Here is a 16704-nt window from a genome sequence, read left to right on the forward strand (position 1 = left end):
AAACAGGCGTTTATCCTAATTGTAATTCTTCAAGGGTTTTAATGATTACCAACTCTTTATGCACTGTTCTTCCTTCGTAATGGAATAGATAAGAGCCTACGCTTTTTTTGGAAATTTCACTCTTTATGGAGCAGCATATTTCAAACATGCACCAACTTCGGGCCCCACTGAAGCAGAACATGTGCTAGAAAAGCCTACCTGGTCATTGATTATTGAGTTTGAAGTATATCTACAATATTCTTAGAGCGTACCGTGATATTTCTTCTTTCATGAACCTCTCCTCCACAAATAGTAATTGATGCATGACGTGTTTGTAGATCTTAGGGCTCAGGAGCTCATCGGCGATTTCTGCTTGTCTGGGAAGACTGTACTTCCTTGACAAGTGTTCTGCCTTAAAAGCCTCTCTTGTCTCGTGGACGAATCTGACCACTTCCACAGACCTTTCGTCCCATATTGCAGGCGTATGCGTAGCGAGATGTTCTGGTGCGATGGGAAGGGTTGTTGACTCACTCGTAACATCAGCATTAAGTTTTTTCATGAGGTATGGCTTCCTCCCAAAGTCGAATAAAACTAACTGTTCAAAGCTTCCATACAGAGGAGATTCGAAGGAGACTGTGAGAGCCACCTTTACACGCCCAACCTGCCTCTTTGGGCTCGGAGACTTGTACCAAGAGTCTTCCAGCTTGGCTGTGTATAAAAGCTTGTACGTCTCACAGCCTTGCTTTTCTTCAATGCGACCAACGCGAATTTCTGATAAGCGATAACAGCTGTGGTATCGGTGAAGGAGAAAAACATTTGGTAAGGATCCTACCTCATCTGGCTGAAATGGTGATAACATACAATGCATTCTGTTAAAATGATTCCAAGGTTCACCATTTAAACTTTAAATTGCACCACCCGCGTCTCTCTGCCACAAGTCTAAACACACCACTGGACACCACGGCAACCAAAAATGACTAGTCACTTATTTTCTACTTCCCAGTTTTCAAATACATTGTATGCCATACATTAACTGCTGTTGAGTCGATATTATAATAAGATCGTTGTTTTAAAAATATACTAAAGGTATCATTTATTATTGTAATCATCATTATTATAATAATTGTTTCGATCATGATCAATTACCATTTCAAAAATTGTAATTTTCATAAATAAAAGGCTGCATGCTAAGTCGAGTTTACATAAGAAAACTTTAATCTCATAAATGTACTTTATGTGAACTTAATCTTGTGTGATACGCTATATAAATGCGCCTTGAGCTTGGACTCGAGTTTTTCGTTGAAGCATTCGTAACTTCATTATTATAAACTTACCTTGAAGCTAAGAGTAAATGTCCACTTATGCTGCTCTTTGTCACGAAGTTTTACACTAAGCTCGGGAGGAGTGCAAGTAACCTCAACTCCGGCCAGACATTCCACTCGCTGTTGACGTCGAAGAGAAAAATTTGATAAGAGATATATTTCCGTGCAAAATCGTAAAAGAATCTTTGCTATTCTGAGAGCCAAGGACAATATTGATAAATGCACAGATTTTTACTCGTTTAGTGTAATCAATTTTGTGTCAACACCCTGTATTTTCTAAATAAGTCTAGACTTACAGTTCTTTTGGTCATGAGTCTAGAAAATATTCCTTTTTCAACGTTATATTGCATTGACTCCAAACGCGCTTCTAAGATCATGTCAATATATGTTTGCGAGATTTTCTGATCCATCTTTTTTCGAAGATTAGGTAAGTTTTCATAAACAAAACATATTGAAATCGATGGAAAAAAGGTTCCCAATTGTTTACCTCTTCTTAAATTAGAGTCTATCCATTTATGTAACATCTTTTCTAAAATTGACATTGAAATGAGAACATAATTGGGGTCAGATTTCGTTTGTTTGTGTGTTTACTTGTTTTTTGTTTGTTTCTGATAAATGTATCCACTGAGTTAGGAAACTTTGTAACATCCGAGTCGCAAATATGATAGCTGATAAGGGAAATTTTAAGAACTATCTAATCTCATCTACGACACCATCATGAGGTAAGTAACTTACATCTTCTGGTGGTGCCTCTAAAATTTTCGATGTCATTTCTGAACAAAACTCTTCGTCCTTCTCTTTGATTTCCATTGCACGGTTCTCCATTACTTTTCTATCGTACTCCTGTTTCCATTCGTTCAGTTCTTCCTGGCTATGAGCATAGATACACCCTCTACCAAATCTGCATCGTTCACTTGTATAGTAGCTGTTTTTGAGATAGGACAAAATTGTATCATAGAATAATCTTCATGAGAAACACTATTATTTGTGAGAAACCTCCTATGAATATGTTAATATAAACTGATGACAAGAGGATAACTCTATTAAATAAACAAGAATTTACCCTCAAGTTCAGTTATTTCATTCATTTTTCTTACAACTGAGAGCGCTATTTTGGGGCAGTAACTGAGCCTCGATATTTTACGATACATCAGTGTCATCAATTTCGATACCTCTGGCTGAGATGGTATTACTGCAGTGGTGATATTTCACCAAATCTGCCAATTATCATACCTCTTGCACAGTTTATAAGAGCCATTTGTCACTCCTGGCGGGGGTGGTCTATGCAGTAGCCGGACTGGAGGCTGCTTGGCTGCGGAATTTTCGGCAGAGGTAGATGGCATGCCACTAGATGATCCAGTAAGAGTTTCCCGTGGGGTTGGAAGAACTAGTTCAGAAATGGAAAGAGAAATTTGGGTTTTCATTTTCAGCTCGTTACTAGGCCGAGCCGCTGTGGGTAAGCGATATCTGTGTCAAAAAACTGGCAACGTGAAGGAAATGTCCAATTCAATATAACACTAAAAAATGAATGGGTATGTAGATATACACTGTGTGTTAGAATAAAATAAGTATGCATGAAACGTGCTGCGTGGCACTGATACCCCTCCAGAAACCTTCATGGTGCAATGTAGGATCCTCTCGATGAACTGATTTAGTCTCAGGGGGATAGGCTTTTGAAGAAACTGTGTTGCTGTGTCGGTGGGGGGGTTAAGGAGATAATTTGGTTTTATGGACTGAGATGATAAAGAAGGTCGGCCACTGTACAGAGTTTCTAAAGCTTCTAATCAGAAATTCTACAACGGCCAACCAACATAATCATTTATGATCGTGAATGAATTATGGTGATGAAAATCAACAAGATATATCCCTATTGAATATTCAATGAAGAGTATTTCTCTGGTACTTACCCCCTTCTCTTTCCATAGTCCACATGGTTACCTCCTGCTCACCGTGCGCAAATAAGCATGGTATCCTAAGACAACGTTCGTGTTTGGAATACTGACGACATTCCTTGAATGCAACAGTAATTTTCACCTCTTTGGGAAACGGCCTTATTAATTCCCACTGTTTCCAAATGTCACTCCAGAAAGCATACTTGAGCTTCGACCGGTTCTCACAACCTTTACAAGCTTTGCTTTTGTCGAAAATACTTGCTGCCCGCTTACCATTTTTCTGAAGGAAGTCGTCGCACACGACGTATACCCCGTTAGGGACCCTTCTATAATCATTAGGAGAGTTAATTGGAAGGATGGTAGTCGTCTTTTGAATCGGAGTAGACGGTCTTCCAGGAGACTTAAGGGCGCTAGACCAAGTGGAAGGTTGAGAATTTTCTCGGCCTCTTTCACAGAAACTTTGAGTGGATATAGCATTCTGCTCAAACTCCTGGGAAATAGAAATGGATTTTTGTGCCGAGGAGTGGATTGGAGTTGAACTTCTTTCGGATTTCTCTGAAGATGAAGACCAACCGTTGTGAGGTGAGACCGCTTCCACAGGTTTAACCAGTGGTGACATGTCAGTGGGAGGTGCAATATGTGTTATAGGGTTTTCCATCGCTTCTGCTCCTGTTGAGACCGCCACTGCAATCCGAATAGTAGACGTTGGTAAAGGTTGAACGAGTAGTGGAGGTTGTCCAGGTGCCGAGGGCATTGGGCATGAACCGAGAGGAGATTTAGTGTTAAAACTGTCTTCAGTAGGGCTAACATAGGCATCGGTTCGAATTCGTGTAAGAGCCGCCTGGGATGCAAAAATGGCAGGTGTGGCTGAAATAGGGCTGCTTTTAAAAGGTATTCCAAACTGAGCCCCGGGAAAAGTGTTCGATGGAAGACTTGGATTCGTGACAGTACCAAAGCCAGATGAGGGATTTGCAATAGAATCTCTGTAAGAAGCTGTCACAAGATATTCTGATCTATTGCTAATCGCCTGAGCTGCTGTGGAATTACCATCTTTTGCCTGTGTTATGAGCTGTGCGGGTGTTGCTGCGTTTGTGGATCGTAACATACGTAGACTCTCTTCAGGGGTGGGAAGTCCTAAAAAATATAGAAAATTGAACCCCTAAGCTTTTAACGAGGCAAAGAGAGAAAAAAGAAAAATTTACACTTACTGCCTCCTCGCTGCAATTCCCAGATATGCCTTTCTAACTCTCCGTGGGCAAAAGTGCATGGCTCTCTTCGACAAGACATTCTAGTTGCAAAATGCTTGCATATATCAAGTACAGCTGTGGGTGGAATCATACCGGCAGGGAATTGCCGTATTACTTGCCATTGGCGGTGGATGTCATTCCAGGTAGCGTACTTTAGCATACTCAGATCCTCGCAGCTTTGACAGGTCTTGGCCTGTGCACTGTCGCAAGGAGGCCAGCTACCCAAAAAGTGACCACAAACGACAAATACCTTTTCTGGGATTAGTGCAAGATTGTTCAAACCAGTCAGCTGATCCGCGTGCGTATTGGTTGTTATTGTAGGTCTGCCATTTTGAAAGGTCTGGATGATTGACGCTGGTGTTGGAGAACGTTGCCCCTGTTCAGCTATAGGAGAGCCAAGAAAATCAAAGTAACGACCTTGCTGGATAGGAATCATGTTTGATGATTGATCAGGCCTTTTGTTCAAAGAAGTTGTTACTCTAACTGGCACGCGAGGTGCTATCGAATTGCTCCAGGCAGCACCAGAAGAACTCACTGATACCTTGACAGGCTCTCTTTCCAAACTTGGAAAGTCTTCGGCATTCCGAAGGTTTGGGATTTCAGTCTTTTTCTTGCTCAAGTCGCTGACTTTGTCTGTAGAGGTAATAACGGATGTCTTGTGATCCTGTGATCCCATAACTGTTTCAGATAATAGCTCGGTCGATTTAACTTTTGTTGCTGTGATCGGAGTTTTTACAGTTTCCGCTGTACCGCCTCGTGGCAAGCTTTGCTTCTCAGCGATTGGCTGAATACTAACGTTCTTGGATGATTGACATTTTTCGCCTGTTGAAACGATGTAGTCAAGACTGGATACCTTCTCTTCAAACTGCCTTGGGCTGTCTAATAAAATTTCATTTCCTCTCATTTGCGGTTGGCGGCGAGTATACTGTACAAGCGTAAACTCTTCCCCGTCAGACTCCTCGCGTCCATCAACTTCCGAAACATTATGCCTATATGTTAAAGTAGTTGTGTTGTTCATGTGGAGATAGCTTAAGCTATCATCTGGATCTTCAATGACGGAATCTGTTGCTTGCGAGTCGTCTTCGTCCGGGCTATCATCAAGTGATGAATTCGTGTCGTTACTCACCGGTGGTAGACCTAATCATATACATAGAGAGAGGGTCAATTTTGTTACACAGAATAGATAACATACTTAACCGAGGTCAGGTTAGGTTAGACGAAACGAGAACATAATACAATCCCTAATTCAACAAATGAAGGAAAGTAGGAAAGGAAATAAGGCCACGAAATTTCTAAGGAAGGTACGTTGTCAGAATAAGCCGATTGAGAATTAAAGATTTACAGGTTTTGTTGTGGGTACTATCTACGAGTAGATCTTATAGTTACCAAATAAGTCTGAAAAGTCTTGAATGGGCGCTATTTTGCTGTAAAGCACGCAGGAAGTGGCTGAAGCACGAAAGTACAAACTGGCAGATGGCGTGACAGCTTAAGCTCAGCTAAGTGTTTTGTACTCTGATAGAGCACGCTATTTCAACCAATGACAGCGCTCGTTATAGCCGAACTTTACCATAGTAGAATTCCATATGAAGTCTTAACAATAATGGAAAACTGTAACCTTTGCGATGCCCGTCCATCATTGAAATACTTTGGACCATAAGCCCGCTTAGAATTTTTTTTTTCAAATGCATTTACTCGATAACCTATCATGATCGAATAAATACAGCAACTATCACTCATCGAAACATGTACTGCATGTTTCTCTTCATTTGCCTTGATTTTCTAGCATTAACCTCACTTTAAATAATTATTCGTTCATTACGATAATTTTAAAGATTAAGAACCGCTGTGATTTACCTTTTGAGGTCTCGCTTTTCTTCTGAGCCTTTTTCTTCGCTCTCCTTTTCTTTTTCTTCTCCTTATTTCGCTTCTTTTTCTTCTGTTTACTTCCTTTAGAATGGTTTATATCATCCGTAGAAAAAAAACATAGAATGAGCAAAATAAAATGGTAAAAAAAAAAAATAGGAATGAATTAGTAAGGGAATAAATTAAAAAATATACGAAAGAAAAAGAGAAAACCGACAGATAACGTATTCAGAGTGTGTCCACGGGACGGCACCAGGCAGTCGTGCTACATGTCATCTCACCGATGTCAGTGAAACTTTGCCAGTTTAAAGGCTGCACCCTAAAACTCAAAAGGACAAGCTGGTTTCTGTTTTGGTGTTTTGAGGGGTGAGATAGACCACCCCCCGGTTTTTCTTGTTTTTTTCACCAGGGAAATCGCTTCAAAATAGGTAAAATTTATGAATCTTTCACTGCGATGGTATTTAACTGATTACTCTGCAGGTTTGCACACATATTATTACATCCTTAGTCAATGTGCGACGCAAGTATCTGTCAATTTGATTAACAGCTTGTCGATCAACAGAGGCAAATAAATGACTGTGTTTTTAGACTTTTTAATTCATCTAAATGTTTACAACTTTGAGGTCAAATCTCTCCCCTTGCCAGGAAGCTACAAGAATTTTATTTAATTCCCCTTTATAATCCATAATTTTATCTCTGAAAACCATCAAAAAAAATACTTGGGCACCACCGTAATTTTATCTTGGATGCCTTTCGGTCAAATCTGCGACTGTGACAAGCTTCTCTTAAATACACCTGTCACGCAATTCTGGCTCTAGACGGTCACTTGACCAAATAAACCTACATTCTATGGCTCTTTATACAAGATGACTGATCAAAAAAGCTAAGAAGAGTGAAAAATTTCATTTTTTTTAATGGGAATGGAAATTTTCACATTTAAAGATATGGATGAAGCGAAATGTGGATTGGAAAATCGTCGTTTATTACTTCTTTCGTATAATATGCTTTTCTACGGCACATGACATTTATTAGTCTATGATTTGAATGTTTATTATCATTATCACACAGTTTACAATAAGGAAACTGTATCAGGAGAGGAGATTTTAATTTAAGTCACATGTCGCGTGCTTGTTGACGTACAAGTTCCCGGAGGTAACAGCTTCGGGTATTCCAGACCGTAGTCGACGGGAAACTTTGCCCCCCTCATTTAAAAGGAAATATCCATAGCCCCATGAAATTCATAACTGCGCCATGTTTCCAGAAAATAAGCCTAGAAAAAGTTGTTTCCACTTTCCACCATCAAGAAATTCCACGCAGGAATAGTATTTGTAGCGTGACGGCGTGACCTTTCTCGAGAAATAAAAATTGTTTGCCTTTTTTTCACTACTTGTAAAACTCCTTGATGGAGTCTGCTATCGTCAGACGAAACGCGTGGGAATTAATTACAACTTTTTACTTTCTCAGTTCGTGCAGTGATGCTCATTAGCCTGTTCCGTCAAAAACACTTTTAATGCCACGGAGAAGTCAAGTCGACCAAGGTTATTCTGGCTCGTACTGGCTTATTTAGAGATAACGAAGGCCGTGATTTCACGATATGCCTCAGATATCGTGCATATCTTGGTGTGAGACCTTCAGACCTTCGGGTTCGCAAATGCCAGTATCCTTCTCATAAAAAAGGAGACGTAATCGGAGAGAGAGGTAAATCTGAAGATGGCAGAAGAAATCAAAGCTAGTGGCGAGCCTTCTTGGTAGCAAAGAAGAGAACGCATACTGTAACTGTTATAAAGGAACCTAACAGAACGCGTACTGAAACTGTTATCTTAGAGTCAATGAATAAGGAGGAAGGGCAAGAAGAGCACTTATCTGAATATCAGTTTCTTTGACAGGTGATTTGTGACTAAGATGAACTTTATCTCATATGATTGCTAGGGATACGCAGACACTGTAAAGGCGCTTACATCAATAGAGGCGGGCGATCCTCCCTCTGACTTTGGAACTGTGACAAGTTTATAACGCAGACCGACTGGCACAGAATGGAGCACCTCAGGGCTTCACTAGGCTCATCACATTAGAAACCTTCCGCAAACTAATCGTAGAAGCGGGTGGCTATCAGCAACGTGCACAGATCTCTGAACCCGGGTCATTGCGAGAACCATACCAAATCCTTCAGACAGAACAAGGGGGCGAAATATTCTTGTTAAGAGGAAAGATGTATTAGGACGTCTCAGTCATTCACTGCCATCCAAAAGCACCTTAACATAGGCAAACACAAAGTGAAGGTGACAAAAAGACCCACCTGAGATGAGATAAGAGGAAATGGACGGAAACTTGTCATTCTGTAGGGGGTGGCTACGTTCAAGGTCAGACCTCAGGAAAAATTCTGATGAATAATCTCTAATTTGCCAGGTGGGCTTTGTATGGGCTCTTTGGAAAGCACAAAAGCAGCCGCCTTTTATCAGAAAGCAAAGAATTGTCTCCTAGACACGTGCTGGATTGCGGAAGAAACTAGTATGGCAAACGCCTCTAATGTGGCTTCCCAAATATCGAGTTTAGGAGACGAGAACGGCTAGAAACGTTGTCCAAAACTGAGTGTTTTCTCATAATTCCTAATGCATGACGTACCTATTGCAGGAATCCTCCTGGACAAAATATTGCTGGCTCATTCACATGTCACGCAATTAGGTAACACTCAATCGAGAGGGATGTAAAGTTACATATAGTAATGGAATCCTTGAAAAAGATACGTTACGTTCGAAGCAAGCAAATAGACATAGAGATCACCAGAATATTCTAAATTTTTTATCTAGCAGACAGCATGAACAACGCACTTCAATAATTCCTACAAAAAGTCTTCGGGTCACGCGACAGATGTTAGTTTGGCGGAGTTCTGCATAGAAATATTCAATGGCGGTACGTGACAACGAATTTTAATATTATTTTCGGAATAGCAGTACAGTTTTTAGTGTGATAGAACTACTGATATTTACTCCAAGCGAGAGCGCATAATTTCTCGTCTGTAAAAGCCGAAGTTGTCGTACACTGGAGCTTGTTATAGTGTGAACCAACGCGCAGTGTGACTTTGAAATCTCCTAAAATGAGCAATAGTTGTGATAAACAATCAAATTATAGACTAATGAATGTTTTGTGCCGTACAAAAGGCATATTCGCTGATTTTAGCAAATCTCCACAGAGATAAACGCCTACATGCTCTCTAAACGTGAAATTTTCCAATCCTACAAACAATCTCGAAAGTTTCCACACTTCTTAGCTATTTTGATCAATCATCATGTATAAAGAGCTACAAAATGTAGGTTTATTTGGTTAAGTGACCGCCATGAGCCAGAATTGCGTGACAGGTGTAGTTGAGAGAAGCTTGTCACAATCGCAGAGTTTAAAAGGCATCCAAGACAAAAATACGGTAGTACCCAAATATGGTTTTCAGAGAGTAAATGATGGATTATAAAGGGGGAATTAAAATGTGTTGTAGCTTTCTGACAAGGGGAGATATTTGACCTCAAAAATCGTCAAATATTTGGATGCATCGAAAAGTCTTAAAACACAGTCATTTATTTGCCTCTGTGTTGTTACTGTTACTAAGGATGTAATAATATGTATGCAAACCGTCAGTGTAATCGGTTAAATACCATCGCAATGAGAGCTTCATACATTTTTCTGATTTTGAAGCGATTTCCCTTGTGAAAACCAAGAAAAAGCGGGGTGGTAGTCTGTCTCCCCCCCAAAAAACAGAGACAAGTTTGTCCTTCTGGGTTTTTGGGTAGACCCTTTATACTGGAAAAGTTTCATTGAAATCGTTGAAATGGCATGTGGCGCAACTGCCTGGTGCTCTCGTGGACAGACCCATAATCACGCACCTTGTTCTTTGGTCTGCAAGCCTCCAACTTGTGTGGGATGCAGATCTATAGATTGTTCTTTCGCTTCTGTAGAAAGAGAAGAATAACCTCGTGGATAAAGAAAAATGGCAACTTTATGAAAATCCAATGATTAAGGCGAAAACCATCTCGAAAGGTCTCACCATTATTCATAACAGGCAAAGAAAGCTCTTTTATCTCTTGCATACTCTGTTGCTGTAAAACAGATACGGTGCATAATGTTAGTTAACACGAAGGAAAACATGCAATAAAAACTGCAATAAAAGTATGTTGCAGACAAATTGAATATGAGATCTCAACAGTAATTGTAACCCACATGATTAGTTCCTTATAAAACAAACACTTTAGTAGAGACTTAAATTAGATTGAAACCTGTATTTTCCTAACGGTTCATGCATTCAGTTTCCTTGAATTGTACCGCCTCGTTAAAAACCCCTCAAATTGAATAATTTTTTTTACATTACTTTTTTTTACTTTACTTTTAAGTCATTTATCGCATTCAGTGGCTAATTTGGCTTTCAGCGGTAAAAGTTAGGTACAACATGGGTAACTCACAGTGACCTCGCTCAGAAGCGGACTTGCGGTTGAAGGATTCTTTCTGTTTTCTCCCAGAGACTCTGACTCGTCAATATTTGGCTTCTCCTGGGCAAGATAAAAAGGAAAATTTTAATTTCCAAATTGTTTTTCCCAAGTCGTAAAAATCTCGTTGGTTCTTGGAGCTTAGAGTTAGGCTCGGAACTTGTAAAATAGACATGAAATAACCTCTTTTTAACAGAATACAATACCTTAATATAATCTCTAATTGAGCGTAAGCAATATTTCTCGGAAACATTTTCTCCTTGGATTGATATGGAATGTTTCGCGTTTGGCACAACTGAGTGAGAAATTTTTAGTTTAGTTAAGGAGGGGCAGGATGGAAACATATATCTTTTTCTTGCTGTATGACAATGATATATACCTTTTCTCTTGCTTCTTTCATTTTTTTTTGTCTTATTTGCCTCGTTATTTCGCTCATTAGGTTTAAAGCTTCCACATCATTGCATCGTAGCCAAAGTACTAAAAAAACCAAAATTGCCAAAATAAGAAGGCCAGTCGGTTTACAATATATATGTAACAAGCAATGTACTGGGATTCTCCACGCAATAAAACGGTCAAGTACACTTTTGAACTCTCGTTTCTTAAGCTACGCAAATGCTCAAGGCCTCCTCCAACCTTTACGTTCTCTTCGTAGTCGATGTATGTTCAACTAAACTAAAATTTTTGGCCTTAGTCATCGATCGACTCAGACCTATTACATGCATACGCCTCAGTAGGAGGTGACGGCTTATGGACAGACGTCATGGCCCACGTTGTCAGAGGTTATCCCGGGCCTTGCGACATCAAGTTCCCAGGAGTTCTGTTAAGTCCCCACCCCAAATCCGGGATTAAGTCGTTATCAATTGCAGGTTAGTAACCCTCTGTTTCGTAACATAACCCAATTAAGTCTGGCCACGGTAATTAACCATTTCACTGTGACTAAAACAAAAGGCATATTTCTTCTTGACTGTTGCAAGAGCTTGGTTCTTGAGACAAGTGGCTTAATCAACTTCGTCTTTAGTGAAAGAAGTATCTTGAGAATTGTTGAAACTTAATCTTAATAACTGTTATTTCAAAATAATAGCCTTTAAAGCTTAAGAAGCACGAAAGGAATTCTTAGGTAACAATACCCTCTGCACAGACATCTTTTGCTTCTTTGCATCTTCCCTGTAAGAGGCATAACAAATGCAATGAATCAGTCAATGCACTGTCATTATACTTTCAAGCTCAAAGTCAGCATGTTTTAGTTAAATTTACAGTCAGCTTAAGGGAGTTTTCTTAAACTATCCCATCTTTTTAAACCTGTTTATGTGGTATAACGTCTCACCATTTGTAATAGACACTCAGCCTTTCTTATTTGGACTCCGGGTAAAATCTGGAAGTCTAATAAGTGCAGAAGTTCATTATAACAATCCAGAGCTAGTCCACGGGTCTTTGGGTCAATAGACACTTCGTCGGCAAGCTCAAGCGTCTTCAAGAGTACTACCTTGATCATGAAATCATCCTATATGAAAAGGAGAAAGAAACACTTAAAATATTTATAAACGCACTTTTTAGCGTCGGATTAAAAGCCTTTATGGCCCATCCTTAAGCAGATTAGCCAGGTCTTAATAACATGAGGCAGCTCCATTGGGTTGTTGCCTTAGAACTCCACAAATTTACCAGGCCAAGGCTCACACATACTCCTCTCGATCCGTAGCACAGCGCAATTCAACGAGTTTGTTTATCCAAGTTTATGTTTTATTTTAGGTCTAATTTTCGAAGTCGCTCATGCTTTGGCCCCTTTATGGTCCCTAAGTTTTTGATTTGTATCATCTACGTTTTGAATTCACTTTTTGTATCTGAGATGAATACGAAGTCGATTTTCGCTGTGATAAACACTAATTGAGCAGTAGTGGAAACAAGGCCTGAAAAAAAATCAGGCTTCTACAGGATTTGAACCCATGATTTCTGGGATACCGGTGCAGTACTCTACCAACGAAGCTAATTATTTTGGTTCGTTATAAATCTGTGAAGTGATTAATAAATGACTGTGAATATATGAAAATCATATACTGACACCAACCTTTCTAAACTCCTCCTTTAGTTTCTCCTTCAGATCATTTACAACTGTTCTAGTTGTCGAACACTGCAAATGAAGTACAAAGAATACTCATTAATTGTTAAAGAATTTTTAGTTTTAATTCTTGCTTTTATGAAAAAAATAGCAGTAACTGTACTTTAGTCACCACTTGTTTTTCAAAAGGCATATCAAAACTAGGACACATCATGTAAGCTGATTTTGATATTAGCTGTTATCTGAGCAAGTTTTTCATTTTCACTCACGTTTGGTCGTAAATGCTTGCACCAGACTGCTATTGGAAAAGCCGCAACGTAATCTTCAAGACTCATGATTGCTTTCGTCTTGATGAAAAGAGACTTTGCCAAGTTTTTATTGTTAGTTCCATCAGCTATTTCGATAGCTAGCAAGGCAAAAGGATCATGAGATAGTATAGTTTCGAAAAATTATCACAATTCTTCGGGGCGTGGATAAGTGATTCTTGGAGTTCATTATATTTTTTATTGGCCATTTAGGCTTGGTGGGCAATAGCATAAGGTTGATGATTAACTAACAAGATGCATTTGAAAAAGGTCATTCTTTCGCAGATAAGCAGATTTTTAAGCGTCTAATAGATTTCAAGCTATCACAGCGTCACAAATGTTGAGAGTCAAATAATCATAAAATCTTTAGCAACTACTTAAATCAAAGCTAGAAGATAAATCGTCTTCGGTGAAATTTAGTAATGTCATCATGCCTTCAAAAAAGAGAAAAAGACAAGAAAAAATTAAAGAAAAGCTTTGTATATCTAAGTTAAAACACTTTATAGAGAATAAAGGGCAACATTTACCTCTTTCACTGTCGTGGACAGCCTCAAGATACTTGCCCTGATCAAGTAAGAACAACAGGAATAGTTGTATATGACTTCATACAGGATAAGTGTAAAGCACAAATGCAAAAAAAGTTCCGCTGCATCCTTATAGGACCTACGGAATTAAACTCACCATCTTAAAGTAACACACGGCTCTTTTGCGATATAGCTTTTCGGAAATGATGGCTATATCCATAAAGGGAGGAGCTTGCTGGTTTAACGCTAGGGTGTAACACATCAATGCATCTTCATGCAGCTTCGCTTTGACGTTTTCATCTCCCTGCTTCATGAGCTCTGTAACAACTGTGTACTGTGGATGTAATGAAAAAAGTTTTTAAAAAAATGATTAAAGTAATAAGTAGATAGACTGATCAATCAGTCAGTCAGTCAATCATTCAATCGATAAAAAATCCCTACCTCATACATGGATTTTAGGCATTTACATAAGACATTTTCACCTTAAGGACAGGCTCTGAGCTATGATAAGTTTTGTTTTGTTTTTTAATTTTTATATGATAATTATCATTATTGTGATGACGGTCACAAAACCAAAGATCCTAAGAAGGGACGGCCTTCTTACCTTGTCATACTTGTGTTCGATGTTATTTGATACTTTTCTGAGTTTTGCATTTAAATTTGAATACAATGTGAGTTACTGAGTGTGCCTTACCATGAAAGGAGCCGGTATAAATTCCTTCACAAAAGGACCCGGCATAAAGTCCTCTTCATCCTCACTACGAGTAATAAAATGAACGATGAGAAACATGAATTCCTTCGAGTTAATTAAAATAACGTTTGTATGTTACTAAGTACGTTTGCCTGTTTTTTTTTTTTATTATTATTATGCTGCTAACCATTCTTCCTCATCCAAGACAGAGAAATGACCGCCTTCAGCCATCTTGTGGATAAATTTCAAATAGGAACTAAAAAAAAAAAGAGAGAAAAATGAGAAGGATTTCCTAATTTGTCGAGTTTGTTTTCATAAGAAAGGTTTATGAGGAGTCAATATGTCCGAAAATGTTGAAGCAAGTTCTGACTCTTCACTTCTAGGCACTTACGGCAAGCCCTTTGCCAAGAGGCAGAAAGGGATTATGTAAACTCTCAAAAACGCGATAACTTTTACCTAAGAACAATGAAAAAGATGAAGTTTTAGTTTCACCTTAAAAAAATTTGTCAATTTTGCTAGAATTAACAAAATAAAGCATTTCTGTATCCATCAACTGAGTACACGATATTCTAAATTTCCAACGCTAAAAATTTTAAGCCGATTGTAAGTTCGTAGCTAGGCCAAGCTGGGCATTTTATGTCTAGGATTAGCTCAATGATACGTCAGATCACGTCAGTCAAAGCGAACTGCACTCTTTTGAGATAAACCATTGGTTTACTTTTCCAAATTGAATTCGATCTCTTATTTTACCGGATTACTAAATTCGTGAAAGGCTACAGAACCACCGCGCAGAATCATAACTTAAAGGTTAGGAAGTATGTTGCCAATCAAGCTTTTTCTGAAAACCTTATAAACTGCTTCCCCTCCTTTAATGCACGTACATTAAATCAAATTCAATGTTGGGATGATTTCAGGTTCCTTGATACATTTATTTAGCTCGTTACCTAAGCCAAAAACGAACGTAACAATCAAGCAATTACACCCATGTATTACTACTACAGAAGCAATGCAATTGCCACCAAGAACTGAAAACGGGGTGAGAAAGGGCGAGTTAACGCTAATCATCTTGTACTCGTCCTCAGTCCGTCCAGCTTTGGAGATATATCAAATGAAATTCATTTTCTAGTCATCGAAGAAGGCAATTTTGAAGAGAACTCAGTAATTACCTTGTACTGAATATGGAGGAATCTTAATCATATTAAGATGTAGAAACGCTTCGATTGGTGAGAGCTTTTGAAGCAACAGCAACGATAATCAATGCTTAAGGTACAAGGCCCTGCAAACCACTTTATCAGCAGTTTTTATTCCTGCCAAAGCACATTCGAAACTCGAGTAGATCACATATCGATAAAAACGTCTCATGAGTTCACGTCTTTGAGATGATGCTATACATAGCTACGCGCGAAACAGCAAGGATGGCCGAACAAGGACCAAAATAATAATTTAAAGCAGAACATTACCTGATAATTCAGATTCTATCTTCTCTTTGCCTTGTAGGATGCTGAGCATGCGCAAAGAGTTTCTTTTAAGCAACATTCAAAATAAATTTCAATCAATATGACGTGCTTAGTATTTTCTCTCCTATAATTTCCTTAGACCACTCATACATTACGTTTATCAAATCAGCGTTAATTTCTCATCGTGTGTGGTTTTTCCCAAAGATTTTCCTTAAATTAAGCATTCCATATGAATTCAGTTTGTCACTTTCCGCGACATACATATGAATTAATATTTTAGAGCATGAAATTTTGTGTCGTGTTATCTTGTAGTGATTAAAGAACCGTCGGTGTAAAATTCTACTTTCAAGTATCAAATTAAAATCTCAAAAGAGAAGAGTTGCGCTTCCTGGTAAGCTCTGACACTATTTTCACTACGCGTTCGATTCTTACCCGGCCATATTTGCATATCAAAAATAACAAAGGTCCATAAGATAACATGGACTGGCAGTAGAAACAAAACGCTTGGTTTCCGTCACGAGTGAAGCATTAATGTTAGATATTACAGAAATAATAATAAAACATACTCACGAGTATTTCGTATTCAAACAACCTACTTGTCGTGTTCGAGAATTTATTTGTATCGCAGACTTCGTCATTCAAGCTATATAGCTATGTTCGACATTGCGTAATGACATGCAAAGAACCCAATGAACTCAGTCATAACATTTAGGTTTCGTTTAGGTTGTTCAGACTTGCCTACCTTTTTGTGGACGTCTTTTCTTCTGAGTTCTTCTCAGACAAGCTGGAGTTTAATAAAAAAAGAGCATCAAGCCTTTCTCTGTTCTACAGAACAATAAACAAACCATCGCATCGAAGAGAAATATCAAGCCATGAATATTACTCAGAAAACATGTATTTCC

At 38.8% G+C, this 16704-nt stretch overlaps 1 protein-coding gene across 1 annotated transcript in view; it reads right to left on the reverse strand.

Moving 5' to 3' along the window:
• The window catches only part of LOC149039102 (3'-5' exoribonuclease HELZ2-like), a 32464-nt gene extending 15760 nt beyond the window's left edge, over window positions 1–16704 (reverse strand). Inside the window, exons 1-20 of the mRNA XM_089184504.1 lie at window positions 16545–16704; window positions 14533–14601; window positions 14349–14412; window positions 13812–13988; window positions 13658–13694; window positions 13095–13231; window positions 12835–12897; window positions 12097–12273; window positions 11900–11936; window positions 11152–11249; window positions 10749–10835; window positions 10337–10388; window positions 10176–10241; window positions 6295–6387; window positions 4402–5577; window positions 3209–4327; window positions 2535–2688; window positions 2037–2226; window positions 1314–1421; window positions 252–820 (exon numbers count right to left, since the gene is read on the reverse strand). Of these exons, the coding sequence (XP_089040630.1) occupies window positions 252–820; window positions 1314–1421; window positions 2037–2226; window positions 2535–2688; window positions 3209–4327; window positions 4402–5577; window positions 6295–6387; window positions 10176–10241; window positions 10337–10388; window positions 10749–10835; window positions 11152–11249; window positions 11900–11936; window positions 12097–12273; window positions 12835–12897; window positions 13095–13231; window positions 13658–13694; window positions 13812–13988; window positions 14349–14412; window positions 14533–14576 (4448 nt within the window). The 5' untranslated portion in view covers window positions 14577–14601; window positions 16545–16704. The remainder of the gene's footprint in view (window positions 1–251; window positions 821–1313; window positions 1422–2036; window positions 2227–2534; window positions 2689–3208; window positions 4328–4401; window positions 5578–6294; window positions 6388–10175; window positions 10242–10336; window positions 10389–10748; window positions 10836–11151; window positions 11250–11899; window positions 11937–12096; window positions 12274–12834; window positions 12898–13094; window positions 13232–13657; window positions 13695–13811; window positions 13989–14348; window positions 14413–14532; window positions 14602–16544) is intronic.

The sequence above is a fragment of the Pocillopora damicornis genome, chromosome 10 (assembly GCF_964200805.1).
Source record: "Pocillopora damicornis chromosome 10, jaPocDami1.2, whole genome shotgun sequence".
NCBI lineage: Eukaryota > Metazoa > Cnidaria > Anthozoa > Scleractinia > Pocilloporidae > Pocillopora > Pocillopora damicornis.